This window comes from Vidua chalybeata, chromosome 6 (assembly GCF_026979565.1).
Source record: "Vidua chalybeata isolate OUT-0048 chromosome 6, bVidCha1 merged haplotype, whole genome shotgun sequence".
Classification (NCBI taxonomy): Eukaryota; Metazoa; Chordata; class Aves; order Passeriformes; family Viduidae; genus Vidua; species Vidua chalybeata.
In genome coordinates this window covers 27,129,476-27,155,638 of record NC_071535.1, presented here as the reverse complement: position 1 = coordinate 27,155,638, position 26,163 = coordinate 27,129,476, and the positions used below count along the sequence as shown (strand labels likewise).

Genomic DNA, 26,163 nt, shown 5'->3' with positions numbered 1-26,163 from the left:
AGAAGAGAAGCGGGAACAACTGTTTATGCCTTGCTTTTAAGCTTTTTTCCTTATGGGGCAATTCTTGATATCACTACCTAGCTCCATCAATTTTGTCAGCATTTTCCTTCCTTTCATTACCTTGAAGGGTAAGTCAGCTCCAGAAAGTATCAAAGCCACAAAAAAAAAAAAAGACAGAAAATTTCTGTTCCATGCAAGTGTCACAGAAGGCCTGAGCACACTGTCAAAGACAATCAACTTTATTCTTAAGCAAACTGCCTGGAAACTGGAGACTTAAATCCACAGCCTAATAAAATCAATGGTTTTGGTTTGGTCCTGGGACAGTAAACATAAGTGGTATTTTTGGGAAGTGGAAGCAGAACGTGGCTGAATATCTTGTGATCACCTGTCATCCAAATAGAGACACCAAACACATGGAAACTTCCAGCAAACAGTTTATAACTGAAGTATGAGCCACTTCTCAGTTATATATGTCTACTAACTGGAGCGTGCATTCTTTTGCCCTCATTGGCCTCAAAAATTTTGCCTCTAGCTTCAGCTGAAGGAAGAATAGGTTCTGAAAATTTGCTGTCTATGATTAAATCCCAGGACTTAATCTCTGCTTTGAAGCAAATGACCACTTTAAATTTAATCTCATTAGGATCAAAATTTCCTTTCCTTTCAAACAATCAAGTCTGCTTAGTGAAGTGTCCTTGATCATAAGCTGCTTTCATGAAATTATAAGGGTATTTACTATTTTATTACTTTCTGATTTGCTTACATTCATCTGCATCTATACACAAACAAATATTGTGTCCTATTTGTCTCTGCATTCCACACCCAGAGCAGCTGGCTGTGAATAGCAGCAGGGTCACTCTTGAGCCATGCCAGGACAATGAAGGGAAGGGTTAGGGTTTGCCACAGCCAGAAGGAGCAGGTAGCATCGCTCCCCGCTGCCAAGCAGCTCCTGGGAGCCCAGCGCTGTCAGCTTGAATAGACCCTCAGCCCCAGGCTAGAACTGAACCTACAGCTGAACTTCACAGTGGACCAGTTCCTAAGACGCCAGCATGGGAATCCTGCACTGCTGTTTTTGCTAGCAAATGTTAACGAAACTTTTCCAACCTTTGCCGAGGTCAGATATGGCCTTTACTACTTAACGGCGATTGGAGTATGGCAGAATGTAAGCAAAAGGATATAAAACTATTTTTCTGCCCTGGTGGATGTGATCAGATTACAAGTATGATAAACAATTATCTGCCAAAGAATACAAGTTAGAGACAACAAGAAGTCAAAAGATTGAGAAAAAGACTGGCAAGATTTAGGAAAATACTTTAAATTAGATGGGAAAATCACAAAAATTACTAACTTAGCACTACTTTGAAAGTTTTGATAAGTTCCAAATCAAACAAACTATATATTCCAAATAGTATTTCTTTTCAAATGAAAAGCAAATTCACTATTATGTAGTTTCTGAAATTCTCGACACCCTTGGGTATTTTAAGAATGTATTACTTGTTCAGAAAAGGTAGATGGAAAACAGCTTTCTCTCATCTAAACACTCTAAATTAGGTGAGATACACAAATTTGTTGAACTAAATTCTGGTGAGGACTAGGAGCCAGTTTAGGAAAAAAAAAAAAAAAACCCAGACCAGTCTGGCACAACATGTTGGTTGCAAATATATCAACGTGAAATTTACTCTCCAGTGGTCAGATTGGCACAAATCTGAACAGAGACTAGACTAATACAAACAATTAGGAGAAAGTGACCATGATCAGTTGCTTCTGTTAAGCCCAAATATCTGCCAAAAAAAAAGATTTCTGACAGAATATGCATGTGCACCATGGAAACAGTCAGGTGTTAAGAGTTCCCCAGTCAAACTGGGGAAAATATTTCCAGCCTCTAATAAATTCTTCTGTACAGCACCTGCTAGCTAAAACTTCACAGAAAACAATGTTTATTAAGATTAGCAGTCAGTCACCTGGGATGTATCAGTATTTTAAAAAGACTTGCTATTGTTAAGGTATAATAGTATTTCTAACACTAGAAAACTCCAGCAGAGGGAATCCAGGGGAAACCTCTGGCTACCAGGCAGTCCACCAAAAGCACAAGGCATGTAAGACAGAGCCATGATTCAGACTCCAACACAGCACCAGTGCATGCAGAGCAGCTGCAGGCCCTTCCAAGAGCTTCTGGTTTTAAGCTCCTGCCCCCAGCTGCCCACAAATGAGAAAACAGATACCCACCCATTTCAAGGTACAAAAGAGCAACTGGAAAGAATAGAAAAACAATTAAACTTGAAACAACAGAAAAAAAGGTGCTTAAAAAAGGCAATGAAGCCAGTCACCACAAAGTCACTCAAAAGTATCATCACTTTCGGCAGCCCTCCTTTCATAATGGAAAACCACATATCCTTGGCCAACTGCTAAGCAAAACTCCAGCATGAGCAAAACTCCAGCAGTCATCAGGCACGGTCTGAGAAGTGCCCAGATGCAATCAATCACTCCAGACAGACCAGGATCAATGAGAGCTTCCCAACAGCCAAGGTGAGGTGGAGACAAGCTTCAGGGAACACCATGACAACACAAGCAGCTCTCCCTCTCTGCCAACACCATGATGTCTGAAGGCACAGAGAACAAAACCTCTCCTGCCCTGCCTCCTCACAGCTTGCTGTGGGACTCTTGCACCCTGCTCTGTTCCAGGCCAGAAGTGGCTATCACAGCCCAGCCGGCCCCAGCAACTCCCTCCACCCACAGCAGGTGGGCCACAAGACTGCACGGAGCTTATCCTCTCCAGTCAGCTGGAATATGACATGAGCTTCCAGGAGAAAGAGATAAGAAAACTACTAAAAAGAAAGCCTGTTGTTTTATATCATCAACTTAATGTTTGTTTCTATATTAAAAATTAAAAACAAGCCAACACATTTTTATGACATTTTAAAGTTGTTGTAGCTTGAACTATTTCTTTTTAAAAATTTGTTACTAATTTAATCTTCATAAGCCTCAAGGGTGCACATGGTCAAAGTATCAACAGAGCAATTATGAAAATGGAACATTCTTAAAACACTCGCTCATCTCAGAAGTAGCATTTCAAAACAATTCTGAAGCCTTCCACTTTTGTTATTTCTTTTTGTAAAAAGTTCTTAAAGGCAGAACATAAATACACATGAGTGTGTATATATAGAGATATATAAAGACACACTCATGCACTGCAGTGACAAGCTGAGTGATGTGGTTGACACACCTGAGGGATACCATGGGATGCCATCCAGAGGGACCTGGACAGGGTCAAGAAGTGTGCCCACAGGAATCTCCTGAGCTTTAACAAGACCAGGTGCTGGTGCTGCACCTGGGTCAGGGCAACCCCCGGTACCAGCACAGGCTGGGGATGAACAGACCCAGAGCAGCCCTGCCCAGAAGGACTTGGGGGTGCTGCTGGCTGAGAGGCTGACATGACCCAGCCATGGGCACTCCCAGCCCAGAGAGCCAAACGTGTCCTGGGCTGCATCCAAAGCAGTGTGGGCAGCAGGGCCAGGGAGGGGATTCTGCCCCTCTGCTCTGCTCTGGTGAGAGCCCACCTGCAGGGCTGCATCAGCTCTGGGCTGCCAGCACAGGAAGGACACGGAGCTGCTGGAGTGACTCCAGAGGAAGTCACCAAGATGATCAAAGGAATGGAGCTTGTCTCAGAGTGTTGGGACTGGTCAACCTGGAGAAGAGAAGGCTTTGGGCTAACCTAATGATGGCCTTCCAGTAGCTGAAGGGAGCCTGTAAGAATGCTGGAGAGGGACTTTCTACAAGAGCATGTGGTGACAGGACAAGGGGAAACTGCTTCAAAGAGAACAGGTTAAATTGGATACTAGAAAATAATCCTTTACTGTGAGCGTGGTGAGTGACTGGCACACAGGTTGTGGATGTCCCAGCCCTGGAAGTGTTCTAAGCCAGGTTGGATGGGGCAATAAAAACCCTGTTTAGTGGAAGCTGCCCCTGTCCATGGTGGAGGTACAGGCTTAAACTAGATTATTTCCAATGTCCCTTCCCTCCCAAGCCTTTCTATGAGTCTATGAAACCAAACAGAACAAAAATGCAAGGAGTCAGCAATGTGTGAGCAAGGGGCTTTCCACTGATGTAAGATGGGAAGTGCTGGAGCAGAGTGCAAATAGTTTCAAAGTAAGTTAAACACATAATAATAAGAGCATGCCTGGACAGTGTGAGCTATCAGTTTCAAAATAAATTAGCATACAATATGTGAAATGGATGGCCACTGATAGTGTTAACTTCAAACCCAGTTTTTCCACTTGGAAAATCTACTCATTTTCTCCTGGCAAATAAATTTGTCCTTAGTATTTCTCAATTAGGGAAGGTCCTTAACCAGGGCTTGTTGCACTCTTTTTCATGTGTATTCGCTATTTCTGTGGATGGCCTACTACTGTTTACGCTACAGTGGACTACAGTTACCACTGATCTGCTTAAAACAGTTCCTACAATAAAAAGCAAGATGGAGACTAAGCCTGGTAACACAGACTTATCAATCACACCCTAAATGCTACAGGTATTATTAAACATATTCGGATATCTTTCCATTCAGGTTCTGAGCACCAGTCCTTTGGGTCTCACAAAGAGAAGTAAATGCTTTCATAAGCTAAGGTGGTTTTGCTAAATAAAACCATTTCTTTCAGTACTATCATTTTGCCCATCACCAGTACTACAGCTCTTCCATTTCAAAAAACACGAAACCAGCAAATAAAGGTTTCAGCATGTTATACCCCACAACAAATAAACTAAGATGTATTAGAAATTATTGGTAATATTCAATAACCGATGCCTTACGACAGCATTTGATCCACTATGCATTAGTGAACTAAGATGATCATTAAGAGTTCAATTAAGAAAAATAAGCAAATTTTTTTAATCATTTCAATTTTAATACAATTAAAAAAAAAGGTAAATGTTATGCATGGTAATGTTTATTAAACAATCACATTTTATTTAAGCATTAAAATGCAGCAGTCTGGAAAAGCTGCCAGAAACAATGTTTGGCTTCAGAAAAGGCAATTATTAAATTACTTCCGATAAAATTCAAATACTCTCTTGTCTGTTGATTAGTTGAATGCTTTAGACTGGAAAGAACAAAAAGTGCAAATCAGCTGAATGTTACTTTCAGAAGTAAAGTCTTAGTGTCCTACAAGCAATTACTGGAAGGCCTCACCTCAATCTTCATGATAAAGGACAAAATTCTCCAAGTCCTACACAATTATAATTTACTGTAACATTTCAAGCAATGTAACATTATTACTAAAACAAAATTAATTCCAAAATATAACTGCCTATCATGAGCACCTCTTTCCTTTTTTTTTGTTTTTTTAGGTCTAATTTGCTTGACATGAGATGGCATGAAATACATTCTTACTGGAAAACTGGAAACTTACATGGAACAATGCAGTTAAACCACTTATAGGAACATGTTCTAGCTTTAGTTAACTTATACCTAAACATACTACTTTACATTAAAATATTCATATTATGGTACTCTGTTTCTGCTGATACACTTTGAGGAAAGTGACTCATCACAGAATAGGTTTAGTCTTTTGTTCATCAACTTTATGGGAGGACTTGGAAAGAAATGGACAAGGGTACGGTATATGGGCAAATTCTAGACATTTAAAATTAGTTGTTGGTTTTTTTTTTAAATTCAACACAACTATTCAGTGGCAGTTTGAAATAAAAACAGAGTATCTTTTTTTGCTCCCAAATCACTTCATATGCAAAGCTAATGAAAAAATACTGAGATTATCATCTTAGAAGGGCTGCAATAATACACCAGCAATTTTCAATTTTTTCTTGTAAAAATCTTTTAAAACATTGTGAAAACATGTTCTTATATGTGGGTACTGCTGCTTGAAACTGAACAGTTGCTCAACATCCAGACAACTACTACAATCTTGCAAAAGCAAAGCAGCTTATAAGCATAATAAACAAATGGTCATTTTGCTAAAATTGAAACCTAATTTAGTAATTTGTAGAATGACTCTTTCAAACTGTGCAACACAAAATAATGTAGCCAACAGTAACATACAGGTACACCATTTAATATTTATTATATGCATTTTATATACATTATTTTTCAACAGCTGTACTTTTGCTATGCGGTACAATCTTAAAAATTTGCTGATTCATAGTTTGTAAAACAGAAACCTTACAAAACTCATCAAAACTCGCAAACTGATCAGAAAAGTTTTGTGGAAGACTAGAAAAAATACTTTTTTGTATTAATCATGCATTACACAAACAAAATTTTTAGTTACACCATAAACTGAAGCACATCTGAAAAATAAAATAAAAGCAGGGAGTAACTAGTCAAAACACAGCAGATTTATGAATCTTTAATTAACTACTTTTGTATTCTATTTGAAATGCAAATAAAAATAATTTTCACTCCAAGGGTTCTGAAACAAGATTGGTTTTTTGGAATCAACTCCACTCCAGGTACTTAACCAGAGGAAGAAGAATTTCTTGGTTTGCAACTTTAGAATTATCAAATGTCCCATTTTTTCATCTATTTTAGACTGTTCAAAGAGTGCCATAACAGATATACAGGGCCCTTTAACACACTACATAAAAGGATATAAAGACCAACAAAAAGTGAAATAAATAACAATAGGCCATTAGCAAGATGGGTAATCCTTGATAAATAAACTCGTAAATACAGTAAGATGTACAAAATATCACATAGTGATAGGATGCCAAGATTAATTTTTTTTTAAGAGTTCATTCAGGGGTGTTAACCCCTCTGTGTTTCATTTGAACACATTTTACAGTCCTTTATTTATGAAGACAGTTATGTGATGATGATGAATTAGCATCCTTAAGCAAGGACTTAGCTGAGCTGTATTAGGCAAAAGAAGGGAAGATTGTGGTTACACGGCAGCGGGTCAGTGAGATCTCTGTGTTTTAGGGTTCTATAATGCAGAAAAACATTATCAATACAATCTTGAGCACTGTTGTGACAGGCTAAATATATAAAAAGACTTATAAAAACTAGAATTTTATCCAAACATTTTGTGCAACTAATGCTAAAATATTTTAAGTTAAATTTCCTTTTCTTTAAAGCAAAATAAAAGTTTAAAAGGGGAATCTGTGGCATTCAACTGATAAACAGAAGATTACTAAGAGATGAAAAGAAAGCTACTCTTGGAGCTCACTTCCCCCCACAAGAGCACCACATTCCTAACCCTAAGGCAGCACACAGAGTCCAAAATAAAAGTCTTTTGTAAGATCAGACTCCACGTTTGCTTAAAGACACCTAAAGAACAGACATACGCTCAGTTCATATCCAGTCAAGGCTACAAATACTGGTTTTCTTTTTTGTATTTGTCCCCACCCCACCCCCCAAATACAGTAATTACAGTTAAATGAATGAGCCTGACATTGTTCAGGATGTGGTGACTTTTCACCAACTTCTACTTCTGCCCCACTTAAGAGCCTTCACTCAGGCAGATCAGATGTAGTGTCTTATTGGTAACCTTATACTTGATGGCAGTGACGCATTCCCTCTTTTTTGTCCAAACAGACCTGCTGTTATGATGCAGGTTTGTTCTACTATGTCACACAAATACTTTGGCAAGGGCATCAGCTCCTGCACTGGCAATATATGCTTTTGATGGATGAAATGCTACATCATAAATTGATTCATCCAGCTTTTTCCTATGAGCTGTTATTTCTTGCACACATGTCTTGCTGTCCAAATTCCACAACCTAATGGAACAATCATGGCCTGTTTAGGAAAGAAAGAAAGGAAAAAGACAAGGTTATATTTGTCAGAAATCCAGTGCATTATAAATGCATAATTTATATAGAACATTTAGAATATGCAAAAAAACCCCTTACTTCCAGACATTAAATAGATTCCATTAGGATCTACAGCTAGACTCGTGACAGCATCCAAGTGAGCAACCATAGAATGGATCATTTTACCTAAAAGAAAAATAAACAGTGAATTTCCCGTGAAGGTACTGTTTATTTAAAAATCATCAACCCATTCCCCGTAAACATAATATAAGACAACATGCTTATTTAGATTCCAGTAATACTTGAATGTTCCTATTCCATTAGAAATTACAAAGTTTCAACTGCAGGCTCTGGTATAAATATAAGGGCAAATGACACACAACTCTCAAAAAGGTATTCCCATTGTAAACAATCTTTATCCACTTGGCATCTTTATTGGTAGCAATAACAATGAAGACCTAAAATGACTACACGTCCTAACAACTGCCCCAGTAGGAGAGTGTTGATGAAGCTTTGTAAAATGAGACTTACTAAGCCATATCAATGGTCCATCTTTCTCTGTCATTGCTAGGAGAGAAAAATAAGGCAACTATAGGTGATGCTTGCCTAAAATACTCTCCAGCTTCTAATAATTAACTGTTTGGTTATGTCACAAACCAGAACAGTTATCTCAGCATTCAAGTACTCTTAATGCAAGTACTCTTTTTCTTCATGTTGACCTCTGTTCCTGGACTCCTAACAACATCTTTTACCACCTCATGATGCTTTTTGGAAGGAGTTCTAGAATGTTTAACCACACAGAAGAATCACTGCCTCTCTCCTGTTTTGTGTCTGTCACCTGTTAGGGATTAGCAACTGAACCTCAGTTCATGTGTTGAAAAAGAGAGCAAAAAAATCCCTCTAAGACCATGACCAACATGAAGAACATATATCAGCTTTGTTCAGTTGCTCCTCTTCCTGAAGAATCTCAGCCTATTCAGTTTCTAATATTCTTCCTGAAGAAGCTAAAAGCTACTGAAGATCTTTGATCATCTTTCTAAACATCCTCTGAAACATATTAATTTGGCTATACCCCCTTTGAGGTAAGGGAGACTTCATTAAAGGTATTCATACAAAGGTATTAAAAATGTTCCCTTTTGCCTTTTATTCCTTTCCCTCCTTCTAATACGCATTTTACTATTCTGACTAAGCAACGAACTTATTCGGTTATTTTTATCTAACCTATTATTGTAACTCCAAGGTTTTACTTTGAATAAGACCAGTTAGCCCAGTAATTATTACTTTATATTAAAATGTTTCTTTTTCCTTACATGTGTAATTTCAGATTTATCCACATGGAATTTAATTTGCCTGCTTTTATGTCTTTTAAGATCTCCAGTTCTTCCTTGTCAGCCTTCATTTTTTAATAACATGAATTAATGAATGTCAGTTAACTGCCAATATACTGTTCCCTGTTCAGATGACTATGTTGAAATATTGCTGATACGTCCAGACACACAGGTATTTTATTCCACAAAAAGACCATTTACTTCTACCCCCTGTTTTTCATCTTCAACCCAATTCTTTCTTCATGCAGATTTTTTTTTCCTTACTCTTTGTTTCTTTGAAGTAACAAATCTTAATTTCAGCAATGTCAATGTAATGCATTTAATGACCACAATTCAAATACATACATTCATGGCAGGTGCAAAGTGGAAAAAAAGGCCAGCTTTTTTGATTTAGGAAACAAAAATCCCAGGAACACCATCCCCTACTAGGACCAAACCAAACACACTTCAAACAGGTGTTTTGCATATGCTTACTTCAAGTGAGCTTGATGTTTTTTCCTTCCAACTTTGATAGGTAACATGTAGGAAGTGACACAAAATTTCACAAATAGGAAGTTTAAGTTTGTTCTTACAATTATTTTAATGTTTTTGTCATGAGAGACAGTGCAGCTTTCTCCTATAGCCTTCTTTACCTTCTTTCTTCCAGATCCTTTTCTGTTTTATAAACCATATCAGCAACTTAAGTATAACACAGGATTTCAGTACCACGATGAATTTAGGGTTATTTCTTGCCCTAATAGTCTTTTTTACTACTGAGAGTTGAAAAACATAACTGACACATGCTTACAGTTAAAAGCATGGAAATGATCAAACAAGGAACAAAGCAGATATACTCTATAAATTAGGAAATCCCTAAATTAAAGACCACTTTCTTGTCCCTCACAACTATCTCTGCCTGTTTTGAGAGTGTTTTCTGACTTCTGAAGTCACAATTGCAACAGGTATCACTATTTCACAGAGAAGGTACTGAAAAGGTTTAATCTTAGAAATACCAAAAGTTCTGTTTTATATAAGACTACATCACTAGTAAGTTTTCTACAAATGAATTCTCCCTATGTCATCCAGATTTCTTTAGACATATTCATGTATACAAATTAGGTTCTCTTTACCCTTACCCGTTTTGTTGTCAAAAAATTTGATGTGTCTATCTTCATGTGCTGTAATAGTTACAGGAAGTGTGGGATGACTTACTACCTTGTTAATATGATTATTTGATTGTACACCTGAAAATAAAATAAAAGAATATTCATCTGCCTTGAAGAAAATGTTAAAATGACAGTATTTTAGCATTACACTTTAGATTACCGTATTATTTAACATTATGTAAGTAATATCTTAGGACCAATGGATCTCCTAAGAAATAAAGCTTCTTGCTTCACAGGATGGGGCAAAGTGAAGTAGAGTCTAGCCAAAGCACTGTAAGGTTAAAGCTTACAAGTAGTTTACACCCATGAAAGATTACTGAGAGATAAAACCCAGCAAGTACTGCAGGGCAGCACTAGCCAAGTAGAAACAGACTGTAGCATGAGTAATCTACGTTTAGCACACAGCTCTTACACCTCTGCATCAAAATATATTTCGTTTGAGGGGAGGCACAGAGTGGTTTGAGTTCGAATGGACACCTTCTACTAGACCAGAGAATACAAGTAACTGAAGTCAACCTAACCATCTTAGATTCTGTCACACACATTTGTGACTTCAATTTAAGCAATGAATGGTTTAAAATTTCTTTAAAAGTCTACAGGATACTCTTCTAAAAAACTATCTTGGTATCTTAATTTCTGTGCTTAATTTTTCTTGAATCCATGTAAAAGCCTCTCTTCAAACTAGAAAAGGTATTTCTCCAAATTGTGATGCTCCTTCTCACTTCAATTCCAGGCTTTGCAAAAGGTATCAATAAGACAGCTTTTACACAGTTTTATAACCTGTGTTGAAGTCTATAAGTTCAATTATTAAAGTGAACTACACTACTTAGAGGGGAGAAGCAGATTCTCCCCTTGCATTATTCTTTTAGATCACATTTTATAGAAAGGAATGAGCACAAACTGGAGGTTTTCCTTACAAAGCACGTGAGGAGGTTCACAAAAAGAAGTCTCCTCCATATAGTTTCATCAAATATATGCAATTAATTCTTGATGAGTTACCTCTCTTGTAAAACTTATTTGCAACAACAGGATTTATACAAACTTCTACCAGAAAGTGTGTTTAATCCCAAGCTGTGCAGAATTTGACACTGAATTAAATATTCTCTTTAATTCACCTATTATTCACCTACTTGTCTTGACATCCTCCATGTCAAGCCTATATAATGAAAACTGTGGTTTAATATATAAATCAGAAAGCTGAATCTTAAGAAATCTTAGAGAACAATAATTATTGCTTTCACTACCTCTAACTACTTTCAAATCCTGAAAATAGAGTAATAAAATCACTTGGATGGAAGGGACCTTTAACATCATCAAGTTCCAATCCCTCCTGCCACAGGCAGGGCCACCATCCACTAAACCAGATTGTTTAAAGCCACATTCAACCTGGCCTAGAACATTTCCCAGGGATGGAGCATCCCAAATTTCTCTCAGTGAGCTGTGCCAGTGTCTCACCACTCTCACAGTAAAGAACATTTCCCTAATACCTAATCTAAATCTACTCTCTTTCAGTTTGATGCCATTCCCCTTTGTCTTGTCACCACATGCCCTTGTACAAACAAGTTCCTCTCCAAGTTTCTTGTAGGCTCCTTTTGGTACTCAAAGATAACAATAATATCTCCCAAGAACCTTCTCCAGACTGAACAACCACAACCCTTTCACAGCCTCTCTTCACAGGAGAGGTCATCCAGCTCTGGGATCATCTTCATGGCCTTGCTTTGGACTCAGTCCAACAGGTCTATGTCCTTCTTATGCTGGGGCCCCAGAGATGAATGCAGCATTCCAGGCAGGGTTTCACAACAGCAGAATAGAGGGGTTAAAACACCTTTCCATAGTGTTTGTTCTAAGCCTCTAACCATCTTTCAAACTGAATGATGCAGTAGAGGAGTAAAACTTTTTTATTTACTTGACAATGAGGTACCATAATAATACAACAGGTACCTCATTCAAGATAGGTATTTATTACAGGAGAGCTCTACTTACCAGATTCTACTTGTGATGAAAACATTACCACTGACTGGGATGTTTCTAAATCATAGATGACTGTGCTGCCAGTGTTAAAAGATGCCACCATATGAGCAGGGTCACAACCTATAAAGTCAACTGATGTGGGTATTCCATGATCTAGAAAGAGCAAAAAATACCTTTAGAAAGAACCACTTTAAAAATTCCTGACAGTTTAAACATTTAAGGTCATAGTAAAAGAAGATATTTGCTCTTTTCTTTAAAGTAATGCTACAGCACCGTGATTATTTTATTACAAGTTATTCTTTTAGCTATGTTACCTAGTTTGGATAAATGGAGATAATGAGCCTGGATGCATCATCAGCTGCCTCATAACAGATTTTCAAAACCACTGCAAAAAGTTACCTTTCTCTCCATTGTAAGTGCAAATACAGGGATTTTTTTCTGGTGGGTTCCATAACCTAATAGTGCCATCTGCTGAACAAGAGAGTAAGTGATTCTTTACACCACTGTAAGCAAGACCCCAGACTGCATCTGTGTGAGCAATTAATGTGCCAGCTAGAACGTTTGGCTCTGGAAAAAAAAAAATCAGAAAGGAAGCCGTTTTAGTGAAGAACCATTAAGTATTTCTTGTACCTCAACATAAATTAAATTCCACATAAACCATGTTCCCTCTGCCCTTCCAGTTTAAGCAACAGCTAGAATATTACACAAGTTATTTTGCACAACCACTGCTATCTTTCTTAAAAAAAACAGCCAGCTAACCAAGAAAACAAACAAAGAAGCTCAAACCAAAAAAACCTACCAAACCAGCCAAGGGAAAAAAACTCCACAAACAACTCAAACAACTATGTCCCTTTTCCCAGAATTATACATTCTTGTTACCACCTCCTCTCTTATTTCTTCCTTCCAAATTCAACATCTTAAAGATGCTTGATCACAGCCCTTCCTTTGCATAAGGTGCAGAAAATCAGCTTTCCACTTTAACACTGGATGCTTACTTGATGCAGTTTTTATTCAGTATACTCTGATGACACATAGGTATGGCCTAAAACTCTCAAGCACGCTAATAATAAAAACGGGACCAACTTTTCCTGTGGAGCTGGGAATCTTATTTTCATCTCCCTGAGACTTTATAGTTGCCTTTCATAGAGGCTTTTTAAATCAATGCAGAGTTTTCCAAGCAGTTATCAGCTATTTAATTTTAGAGACATCTAAAATTAAAGATATATAATGTTAGGGACCTGAGATGCAAGTCAGAAACATGGGACATAGAATCTGAGCACACTTGTGTCAGTTTTTTGGCAAATTTCCATCAGAAGAAATGAATAATCATTAAGAAGTTGTAGTTCTGATAGAAAATTTTTTGCTTCTCAAAAATGTAAGTTATTATTATTTTTTTCTTTACTGCATAAATCTTAGGAATTGTTAGGTCTCCCTATTACTGTTCTACACAAAGCACATCATCAGTGCAAGCAGGAATAAATAACTCATGTTTGCCACACATAAGTAGTTGAAAACACACAGCGTAGCTGAGAAATGGCAATAATACTTCACAAAAGCTCTAGGAAATAGATTAACATCAAGTGGAAAAATAATGTTCAAGACAATGGTCAGAAGTTGTTTATCTTTTCAAAGGTACTTACCATAGGTATCATATGGATCCACACTAGGGCTAGGTATGTTCCACCACTGGATGGTTGCATCAATACCACCGCTGAAACACTGTTCTCCATTGGAACTAATTGCCAGTGACAATACCGGTCCACTATTGAGAGACAGAAAAAAGCTGATTGGTAACTGCCTACAGGATAAATATATTGTCATTCATAGCAATATATTCTATCAGCCATGAATAATGTCAAACACTCACATGTGGGCCCTAAATGTGTAGATGGGTTCTACATCTAAAGAGGCACTCCTGAAAGAAAAAGAAGAGTTATTATACCACATGAAATCTCTACTGAAAAACTTGAAAATATAAGAGTTTAATCAATTTCAAAGGCATTTAAAACACAACTGATTTTTCATAAAACCCATATACTTGCTTTTTGGCAGGAACCGTTTTCTGCAAATTCCAAAGTTTTAGAGTATGGTCCTCAGAGGCTGTAACCAGCACAGGCTCTACAGGATGAAAAGCTAATGCTCGCACTCCATCAAAATGACTGCGTAGCGTATACTTAGGGTTCCATGTCTTTCGGAAGGCATCTTTATTAGCTGGCAACTTAAAAAGAGAAAACGAAAGGAGAAATTTTATCTTGGATTTTAAAATATGGATTTTATACATATCCCCTCATATTTTTGGAAAACAGCCTATGCTTGATTCAGCTAATATATATTCAATCTTAAGTATGTATTTACCTATTGATTTATCTATATACATCTACAACCCTATCTGGCCAGCCAGCCAATGTTTCTGTTGTAACAGATTCCTTTGACCCAGGCTGGAATGATACATAACATCAAACACATAGAAAAGACTTGATTTTCAGAACAGATTTTAATCCTTTTGTGCAATGACACTAACTCTTCTTCCCTGTAGAAAGAGAAATGTCTTATTGTGTATCATGTCGTCTGCACCCAAGGAAGAGATTGTAGCTGTCAAAAGTTTATCACTTAAACACAATAAAAATGAGCTTGAGGTGCTTGGTGCTTCCTCAGATGACTAACCTTGACTAAGGTTGACAAGAAACATACATAGTTCTTGAATACTTCTACAGGTGAAGGCACGTACATAGAAATAGCTAATCAAAATTTCAAGAGATATTTGTCGTGATTTTAAACATAACATTACACAAATATTTTTTAAGTCTTTAATGAGTTTCAAATGTATCTGAGACAATTGCTTTGTGAAGCAATATATGCGAACTCTACATTTATACACTGTGAACATCCAATTCATACGCTTAACCTGTAGACTGTTAGACTAAAATACAATAATTACAACTGCATAATAGTAATTACAGGTAACCCAGAAGAGTTGCCAGAAAAATTCAAGCCCTTCTAGTGATTCCATAAGATTAATTTACAGCTTTGAATACAATTTATATTTATGCAGCAAGCAGACCCTTAAAAGACTACATCCCATCCTAATCCTCCATCATAAAGAAATAACATATCTGGTTACTTGTCTTTTCCCCTAAAGGTAGTTTAGAAAACTGACTTGAATTAGATGAACAAAATAAGCAAACTAAGAATGAATGGAAACTAATGGTATCCTCTGTCTTACACAAATGGAAGCTAATTGTATCCTTCATCTTACACACTATCTATTTCAGCACGTAATTGTTCATGTATGTTTCTCAACTGCAGGCCAGAAGAGCTTGACATCTCAAACTAATTTCAAGAACATTAATAGGAAATTAAATTCTCCCATAGCTAATCAAATCTTACTACCTTTTATCTGTCAGGACTGAAAATGACAGATACTCAGATAATTCAGATAACAGTGTAACATGTACTGTAATAACTATTTTTGGACCAGGTCTATAACCTGGATTGAATTATCACTACTCAAACCAAATTCAAATCCAACCAACAAAACAAAGAGGTTCAGACAATAAAATTTACGGTTCTGAGTTACAGATGTGCAGACATTTGCTTTTCCATTATATTACTGTAAATTTTTGTCCTAAGTGCAAACTTTACCTAACTCCAATCAAGTCACAGAAACGTGTTATACCAGACATGTAACCTGAATTTTTAAGTTTTTTTTAAATACCAACCAAGAAATAAATATACATACATTATAACAATACATTTGTTTTTACAAAGCATTTTGTTTGCTATATTCCTACTTCAGAGTACACTGAATACTGCAATATTTTTACTGAGATTTAAGTTATTTAGCACTACACTGCATATTATATACAACCTCCATTAAAAAAAATAATCTTTTGTTTTAGGAAACAGAACAGAGTGGAATTCTGGAGTTCTGCATTAAACATAACTTGGACCAAACTGATTTATTTCCCTCCCCAAATGGACAAGAGAAGGGGATAAAAGGAAAGGGAAAAAAAAAGATAATTTCCTAGCAAATAGAGTAGTTTGATATTTTAAATCCTCATTATGTAATGCATTCACCCACCTAGCTCACTTATGTTGCCTCGTGTTTGCGGTGATGTGGGGCTTAGAGAAATTAAAGCCAAAAACTTGAAATAGCAATCCTTAATTTTAGCACATGATATATCCCAGATTATGTAGAAGACTCGATTTTTTGGGTGCAATGTGCAACCACACAACAACATCTACCACTGTTGTGATGAAAAGTCATTTGAGATAATCAGAACTGCATACAGTGATCCTTATTTTTCAAAACATGAAAAGAGTTTATTCTATCTTTTTTTTCTCTTTTTTTCTTAAAAGGATTGTTGCAAGGGTAATTTTGTTTTCGGCAGTACAGACAAGTCTGCTAAAATGCAAGGTATAGAATTTATACAAGTTATGAAAAGTAAGGTACATTTCCTATCTTAAGCATAGCTTTTGAAGTTTTAATTTTAAAAATGGACTGGAACTTCATGGTTCTTTTAGAAGACATCACATACACCTTACTAGAAATCTACTTATATATAAACTGATTTTGAAAAATTCTTTTCCCTATCCATGTATCTATTGGATCTTGATATCCTTACTGCAAGAGTAAGAGAACAACTGATACATCTTCAAAGAGGTCCTTGCAATCTCTAAGAAAAAAAGTAAACCAGTAATGTGTTTCCAAAAAAGAAACAACCAAAAAACCCAACCCTGCCTCCGAAAAACACAGTCAAGGACTTGGAAAAGGGATTTGATCATTACAAAGGATATATGTGGGATTATTTCACAAAATGGACCAGAGGAATAATGGAAAAGTAGTGAAATGGGACAGTATATATCAATGTTTGAAAATGTCATATCTCCAAAGCCTCTCAAAACATAAGGTGTAGATGGACACACTGCCCCACCGAGTCTGGATGCTCTACTCTAAGTGTGTATTTATATACACACACACTGTCAAGATAATCAAAGTCATGAGAAGACAGACTACTTCACTAGCTGTTCCTCCTTTTTACCATGGATTTTAGAGGACTTTTCTAAAGACAAAGAAGGATCAAACAACCCATTCATTCTGCCTTGTAAAGCACAGGCAAACTGGACTGAAACTACATCTGAGCTAAACAAACAAAAACAAACAACTCCCTCCTACCAAAAGAAAAGGTACCAGGGAATGAAGATCCTCCTTGCCCCTGCAGTCAAGAGAATCCTAACACATTATAAGGAGACATGCATTTCCCTATGTTAAACTAGTACTCCCCAACAGCAAACAAAAATTTTAGAGAACAATAATTAATAACTACAGTCAGGGTCTTTTTATGTTTTAATGTTACTTTTTTTTCTTTATAATGTTGTAACTTATTGGAGATTTCCAAGTTTACATGCTCTGATGAAGGAAAGCTTTCCATTTTTTAGTCTGTCGTACTGCAGAAAAACACCATTCTCTGGTGCTATAGGATCAAGTAATATACAAATGGGGGCATTTGATTTGGCAACATTATTCCCTCAGCATGCAAACAACTACATGCACTGAGGTCAATATAAGTAACTAGATAATAAAAAAGACATGACTTGAGATGACTACTGTTTACCAGATGACTAGCCTTGGAGACAATCTGAATTTAGTCAAGCATACAGAAATATTTTGAGTTATAGTTGAAATTCTTAAGATTTATACTTAACCCCCATCCTGTATTCATATCCTCTCCTTTTCAAAATACAACACTCATCAAGGAGTGATGCATGAAAGCTAATCAAAGCCTGTTGTGGCTTTATTTATTAATGCACTCTAATGGCTCACAAAAGCTATTTGAAGAGCATGGAACTATTGGGAGCAAATGCATTAAGTGTTCTGGTTTGAGGTTTGGTGGTTTTTTTTTTTTTTTGTTCTTGTTTTACTTACACATAAACTTAGTGTCACACCTCCTTGGTCTGAAGATATATTGGAAAAGGAGGTGACTTCCCCTAAGCTTACAAGGGCACTAGACTAGCCCTACTAGCACTGTATTACAGGTGCAAGATATGGTCTTACTGCACTGCGAATCCATGGCTATGAGGGAACAACTCCAGCAATTAAAAACTATAATGGAATTTTTAACCTAAAGAAATATCGTGATGAACAACTAATAGCATCTGAATTTCAGTCTCTTTGAAGTCATGACAGGACAGTGTAATCTTAAATATAAAAAAAAGAATTATTGCCATCTGTGTTATTTTATACCTGTTTTTTCTGACACACACAGTCAGAAGCCACTGTGCTATGCTTTAAAAGGAAGAAAATATCCTATGAGTACTGGGAAAGGAGGACTGGACAAGAAACAGGGAAACCAAGTGACAATCACAGTCAATCACAACTCATTTTCAGTGAATGGTCTAGTAAGAAAAACTCTATTCCTATCTTTTGTCTCCTGTATACACCAGATATTAAAGCATGAAATAACCTCTTCCCACTCAGCTCCCAAACCAAGCTGAAATTAAAGAACCTCAGGGGTTTAAGGGTTTCAGTGAAAAAATTTTGAAAATTCAACTACATTGAGAAAGTAAGATCAACTCAATCTACAGGATGATTAACACCTTCTAATCTTTAACAAATGTGTGCTGCTACTGCATATTTCTTATTAGCTCAGGCAGCACTTCATATTTGTGTATTCATCAGCTATTGTCTGCTTTAAGTTTCCCAAGAGCAAAGGCAACCTCTATTCTGCATCACTCTTCACACCACAAAAACTGTTTTGTCAGGTTTGTCACAAGTAGCACAGATTCTCATGCAACACTTTTGTTATCTGGCATCAGTTATAATAACTGCAGTGCTTTCTGAGCTTAGTCCTGGCTTGCTGCTAAATATCCCTCCATCTCGGAATAAGCAAAATGGCTACACACTTTTATAAAGAATTTGTAGTTCACAAAAGACAGCAATACACTACAAAGTTGCAATCTGCAGTCAAGCCAATACAAGACTTTTAAAATACAATATTTCATGCAAAACTTACCTGAACACTTCCCTAACCAGCCATCCTGTGTTACTAGCCAGTGAAAAATTTGTTTAACACTATTGGTAGAAGCTTAATGAATATGGTCAAAGGAATGTCAGAACACTCTGGATTATAATAAAAATACCCCCTAAAAGCTTACATCCAAAATATATTACTATATATACAGTGTATGCTGTTAACCCTACTTACTCATCAAGAGGACACCAAATAAATAAGTTAATACCAATATTTGTGTTTCATGCCATGCCTACTCAACACTCCATTTCATTGGGTAACTGTCATTTTGGTCATGTTAAGACATTAGTATGTATTTTGTGTCATAATACATTCCCCCTCCCAGGGACAAAATCTGAATTAAATTATTAATGTAGAAAAAACCCAAGTCATCTCACTTAATTCTGGTAACCCAAATTACTTAGCTCATTTGCAAGGTGCTCTTCCATTCCAAGTAACAGCTTTTACTAAAGAAGTGCATCAGTAATGTTCAGTGTTGAGGAGAGGGGACCCAACTACTATTGATTAAACTGTATAAAGAATTTTAAAATAAAATTGCACTTACATCATAACTATAGTCTGCATCATTTGTTACTGTCAAGTCTGCAAGGTCTCCAAGGCCCAGTACACTTAACAACACATCATCAGAACCCATAATAAATGACTTGCCTCCTCCAGGTGGAAACGTTATTGGCTCAGCTACAAAGAACAAAACAGTTTCTTTAAGTCTCAATAGAGTAATTCAAACTGATGAAAAGCTGCATTATTCATCACTTAACAGCAAAGCAGAGCTTAAAACTGAACTTGCATGTACTACATACAGCCCCAACTAAAAAAAAAACCAAGAGCATGAAGACATACACACGTGCAAACACACACACATTACACAACTCTTGTATCATGCTTCATCATTTGATTTCAACTTACTTTTACAGAGGTGTTGATACTGACAAGTGACTGACACTACTTTACACTGCAATACCAAATGTACATCCCAGGTTTCCAAACTCTCAGCTGAGTTTTTCATTCATTATACCATGCTTCCTGCCTTCTATCCACTTGTAAATATGTCTTTGTGTTTTATACTAGTCAAATATTTCTACTTGTACACTGAATATTTTTTAATCATTCAAGCAAAAGACTCCTGCAAAAATCTCTTCCACTCTGAGTTTTCTCAGACAACTGAAAAAATGAAAACATCTATTATTCATTCATTTCCTCTCTTAATTTCTTAGCATAATTTTGGATTTTAAAGTACACTCAACTGATACTCATGTTGTCTAGCTATGCCTTCCTCAAATTAAAATTTAACATTTCTAATTAATTAATTAATTTCTAGTTAATTATCACTTAGAATTAATAAAAGTTATATATAGCTATTAATTATGAATTCACATCTGAATAATAAAGTTTAAAGTATTCACCCATATTTTTTACCCTCTTCAATGATTCTGTAAATCTCCCTCAACTCATAAATATCTACTTAGCAATAAAGAATAGGAATGAAGGCTTAAACATTGCAATGCTTCAGCACATTTTAGAAGCCACTTTTACTTCCCAGTTTTCTTTTCCACTCAGAAATAGCAACACTTGTTAAGTAGAGTATGTAAAATTAAGGTCTGTGTGAACTTTAGCTAAGTATAAGCATCTGCAAAATATGTTAAATTATACTTGACATCTTGAAAAACTAAACTTGCTTGACTTTTGAATTTCACTGATCTGGCAGAGAGAGTTATGGCCTCACTTGAATGCCACTCCTTATTTCTTATCCTCCTAGAAAACCCTTCAATCACAGAGTAAAGAGTTTCCAGTTTCCTGGGTGTTTTGTCTTCTAGAAGTAGTTCCAAACAAGAGGACTAATAATTAACACATTCCTGTTTAAAACACACATCTCCATTATTCTGTATGGCCACTAGCTGAATGGTAACCTAGCTCTGATCCACTCCCACAGAACAAAAGTGACTGAAACCAGGTGTAAAGTTAGAGATGTCTGGCACCACTGCTAGGGCTAGGCAAAGAGAAGCCAGTCTAGCTAGATCAAAAGACATCACTTCTCAAGAATAAAACAGGTTTTAATGCTTCAGAACTATCGCACTATTAAGAAATGTAACCTCAATACAACCATTTCTGAGAATCTAAGAACATATTCTAAGAATACAAACTGCTGTTCCTACAGCTGCATTAAAAGAGCAAACAATATTCTAACTATGCACAATCACCTCTTGTAAAAATATTCACAATCTATACATAAGAATGCTACATTACATTAACAGCCCAAAATGGCTTACCAGGCCCTTATATGAAAAAGCTTTTAATTTCCATTAGTAATTTAGTAAAACTCTACATTTGACAATCTACTACAAACCATTTATATTTCAAAAAAGACATGTTCCTACAAACCACAAATTTACTTTCTTGTTACTCCTATTTGATCTTTAGGACAGGCCCACAAGGTTTAAGTAAGCCCCGTAACTTGTCATACTAATTCTTTGTAAAACCAATGTCACCTGACCTTAACAGATCAACTTTCCTTGCTTTATAATAAAAATTAAGGACCACCACATGAAGAACCTATACTACAAATTCATCAAGTTTTGTTTGCATGAGTGACTCTCTATTTAAATCTTCAAAATTAACGTTACTCAAAATTCAGAAAACTACTTCTCAATTCTAAGTTGTCCATATGTACGTACAGTGTGTTTTATAATTTATTTGTGAATTTCATATTTTAAAGTCAGGCATATCTGAGAAGTTTAAAAAATGGCTGCAAACTGCTTTTGTAAGAAAAGAAAAGGCAGAATAGTAACAAAATGAATGATGCTACAGCTACTAAAAATAAAGACCCACATCTTCAGATACCAAAACAATGCATCAATAGACATATGCTTAATACTTTTCATCTAGGAAAAAAATACAAATATTTTTCTAACACACAGTACAATATTATTCTCATAGCATAATATAAATGCTTAACTGAGCTTGCAATCAATAAGTATAAAGTTAAAATGTGATAATACAAGTTCCTTTGTAGGTGAAAGTAGGTGAAATAAATATATAAATATAAAATCGTATAATTAAATATTTGCTTAGCCAATCCTAACCAGCATTTCTTACCTTCAAGTTCTTGACATCATACATAATTAAGTCAAAATCAAGCTGTAATACTTGTACAAACTGAAACTGCTTTAATCTCTGATCAGATATGTATGCTCATATAGGCTGTTGTTGTTTACTGTACAACAGGGACATCTTAACCTTGTTTCCCACAAAGTTAGTATGTGGTACATGAAAAGCAGCTTTTCATACCTAAGCAATTAGCTGTTACTGTTTTTTTTCTGTCAATCTCTAGATTGACACCTCTGCAATCTATAGATACTAAAACTGAAAAATAACCAGTGAAGAAAGTAATTCTCTCTACACTGGATGGAAAATCGTGTTGATACTATTTCTGAAAGTAACAGAAAATGTTGAAATGGAAACTCCAATTTCTCATGGCCAAAATTATCAAGTGTGATTATGGCATAACATCATATTTAACCAGGGAGTTCAGAGTGAAAAAAACAACAAACAAAACACAAAAAAACCCCACAAACAAACAAACATAAAAAAAAAAAAAAAAAAAAAAAAAAAAAAAAAACACCAAAAAACCACCAAAAAAAAACCACCAAAAAAAAAAAAAACCCCAAACTCTCACACCTTTAGAGGTATGAAAGAGATATTCCAAACCAGTTAGAGCCAGTTCCTTCCTGAACCTCCTTCAAGAAAAAATTATCAACCACTATGTCAGAACTGTAATATTTTGAAGTGTGGCATAAAACTTCCATACAGTCACAAGAAAACTATGGTTTGATAAAATTCCTCAGCATAGGCTAGTGTATCCCAGGAAAAAAGCCTAAAGTTATCTGCAAAATCTTCACTTTTAGAACACAGCTGAATAAATAACTGAGTAAAATCTGTATTTGTACTGCATGGTGCAAAATCTGTAATTTATGATAATGAAGTATTAGGCCTTGTAACACACCTAGAAGGAATTCAAATATAACACTGCATGTTTATTTGCAGCTTTGCACCATATGGTACAGACAAAAACTCAAAAAGCCACATAGCATTCAGGATAGAAATAGCAGAACTTACACTCTAATATTCAAATTTATAAACGCAGAAACCAAAATGAGCAAATAAGATGACAGAGATATTAATATTATTACTCTTAATAAATAAAGAGCAAACTACACTGACAAGTTAAAAACACATGGGCACATTAAACAGCATGAAAATATAAACATGAAAGCAGTTTATTTGAACAATGTGAACATTCTTTACTTGAAGGCTAACACAGTGTTTGTGCTACAAGAACCAGGCAATAAAAGCTAGTCCCTATCAAATCGAAATCTAGCATCTATTTCTTCAAAAATATTTTGTTCAGTATTATTTTATATGTAAGGCCTCTACCTGAGACAACATCCCTCTCTGTAACAAGGTCTGTGTCTTTGTTCCTTTGCACAACATGTATGGCCTAAGAAAAACAGCCTAAGACAGACCTAGAAAATTGTAACTGTAGGGTCACATGGCCTTAATACCTAAACATGGCTAAAAGGCAACCTAAAGCATGTAAATACTAAACCTAAAATCAACCTAAATATACATCTACAAGTTTTAGCAAGTGGATTTTCATCTGTAGATTTTTCAATTGCACTCCACAGGTAAATGTGATACTGCTTCATCTTGAAGATGGAAATAAAAACAAAAATGAAAAGGAAGGCAGTAAATGACTGTTGTAAAATGACAGTTTGGGAGAGCAACAAAAAAGCTCCTTGAAACGTGGTTTGGGGTTGTTTTTTGCTTGCCTGTTGACAGGTACTTGTGAGGCCAAGGGTGAAAAAGAACAGGAGAACGAACCGATTCCTGGAATGAATAGTAAAGCAAATTCTATTTCTGCTATAGCTGATACCATGCTAGGGCTTATGGGTCACAGATCATCCTAAAAGAGCCAAATCTGAATACACTGGAGTATTTTGAATGAATATGTTCTAAGCAGAGGACAATTTACATAATGGTATTCTAATGTCAAAGCTAATAACAGGAAAATCATTCCTTTAAAACAAAAAACTTAAAAGCCAAATACAAGATTTTTTACTTTATATATAATAGCTTGCCACTAATTTTCATTGACAAAGATAATCCTGAAACTTAAATAAATAGTGTCTTTGTAAATTTGTGTATGTACACCGAGGGAATTTTATAAAAGAGAAAATTAAATTTGAGAAAAAGAGACTAATTAGTCCCATAACTGAAATCACCACTTTTCATTTTAAAATCCAAACTGTGCATCAAATGTCAATACTCACCTTTTTTCCTCTCAATAAATAAGAACCTATTTGTGAAAGGTTTTGCTAATGGGGGGGTGTCTCCAAACAGGGATTTAATAGTGAAGAGTGTCAGAACACACTGCTGTACATGAAGTTATTTTAAAAAAATTATGAAATAATGGTGAGTTATAAAAAGCCACAGAAACTTAAGCCATATTCTCATAAAACCATTTGGGAAGAATTGCAAGTAAAATAATAACGTGGCAACCTGCAACTGTGTTCAGCTTTACAGAGGTGATAATAAATTACAGCGTGTGCTTTCTAAAAGAAATCTCCTGAAATATAGTAAGTAGCTGAATTTTTTTGTACCTTCCTCTGCTCTTGCACCTTCATGATCAGTCATTCTAGAAGAGGGTGACCTAGATTGATTAATGATTCCTGAAGGGATGTGGGGTATCTCATCATCGCCCAGATCAGCTATCATGTCGTGAAGTTTTGTCCTGTTGACTCCTGTAAATTAATGTCAGCAGCAAAAATTCATTTGATTGCTACCGCTTGACTTGACTGAAGTCTAAAAATCCATTAAATAAGAATAATTACTGATGGGACCTCCTTAAAATAAATAGTGCTTTGCTTTTGTTTAGTAATATTTTGGAAATCAAAAGCAGGAGTTAATACACCAAATCTGAAAACTACATGCAAACAATTTTAATTCACTAAACCAAAGAATAACTCCTTTGTTTTCTGTAGATCTATTCTACAATTTCCTGTAGGAAAGAGAAAATCATCTTACAGCCCTACTGGAAAGTCAAGCCAAATACTAAAAGAACATTCACCATTAAACAAAAAACATATGAATAAAACATTTTCTAATAATATTACACAACTTTAACTATACTAAACAATTTAACATTAAAAAACAGAGTGCTAATTAAAAATAAGCTTAAAAATGAGAGCAAAAGTACAGACAACTCATAATGGGGGTGCAACGAACAATTAACTTTCCCTGCTTTGAATGGTATTTAAATTGTACAAAGTGTTTGTTAAACACAGCAGCAAGAATGCTTCCACCACTGTATGAAATTGTAGATTTATATTATATTAGAATTATTATAAAAGCAAGCTTCTAGAAACAAAGCATTCTGAATTATATATACATTTAATTAATATGTAGACATCAGCAAACAAAAAAAGTATAATTTAAAATATCTTTGAATTACTAAATCCACTCCTGCTTTCACCTTCATAGTTTCCATGTCCAAAAGTCAAGCTTCAATTATAAAATGTATTTCAGTGAGAGAACTTCTTTAAAGAAAACAATCCATAATGATGAAAGACATAACCAAATTTCAACCAGTAAAACAGCTCTTCCTGGGACTGGAAGCAGGGTTTAGTAAAGGAAGCATTAGCAAGTTCTTATATTGAGGTGACATGTCTCACATTTATTAAAGAGGAAATTGAAACTAAACCAAAGCCTTTATTGCCAAAAAAGTAAAATGTAAATACTATGACTACAAATGACTTATCAAACTCAGAACCATTTTTCAAAGTTAAACACTAAAATATACTTTCATAATGTATCTGATCATTTTAGATCTCACTGGTTCAAATCAATGTGTTCAAAAGTAAGTGTCTATGA

At 35.6% G+C, this 26,163-nt stretch overlaps 1 protein-coding gene across 5 annotated transcripts in view; it reads right to left on the bottom strand.

Moving 5' to 3' along the window:
* Nucleotides 1-6,046: 6,046 nt before the first annotated feature.
* Nucleotides 6,047-26,163, bottom strand: part of STRN3 (striatin 3) — a 59,894-nt gene continuing 39,777 nt past the window's right edge. For 4 of the 5 annotated variants that reach the window (XM_053944909.1, XM_053944908.1, XM_053944911.1 and 1 more), the window contains 10 exons: nucleotides 24,894-25,034; nucleotides 19,781-19,914; nucleotides 14,248-14,423; nucleotides 14,073-14,120; nucleotides 13,846-13,967; nucleotides 12,605-12,772; nucleotides 12,218-12,358; nucleotides 10,205-10,312; nucleotides 7,861-7,947; nucleotides 6,047-7,747 (listed from right to left, as the gene is read on the bottom strand). In XM_053944909.1, coding sequence (XP_053800884.1) covers nucleotides 7,578-7,747; nucleotides 7,861-7,947; nucleotides 10,205-10,312; nucleotides 12,218-12,358; nucleotides 12,605-12,772; nucleotides 13,846-13,967; nucleotides 14,073-14,120; nucleotides 14,248-14,423; nucleotides 19,781-19,914; nucleotides 24,894-25,034 — 1,295 coding nt within the window. In that variant the 3' untranslated portion in view covers nucleotides 6,047-7,577. The remainder of the gene's footprint in view (nucleotides 7,748-7,860; nucleotides 7,948-10,204; nucleotides 10,313-12,217; nucleotides 12,359-12,604; nucleotides 12,773-13,845; nucleotides 13,968-14,072; nucleotides 14,121-14,247; nucleotides 14,424-19,780; nucleotides 19,915-24,893; nucleotides 25,035-26,163) is intronic. The other variant, XM_053944912.1, reaches the window with a different exon arrangement.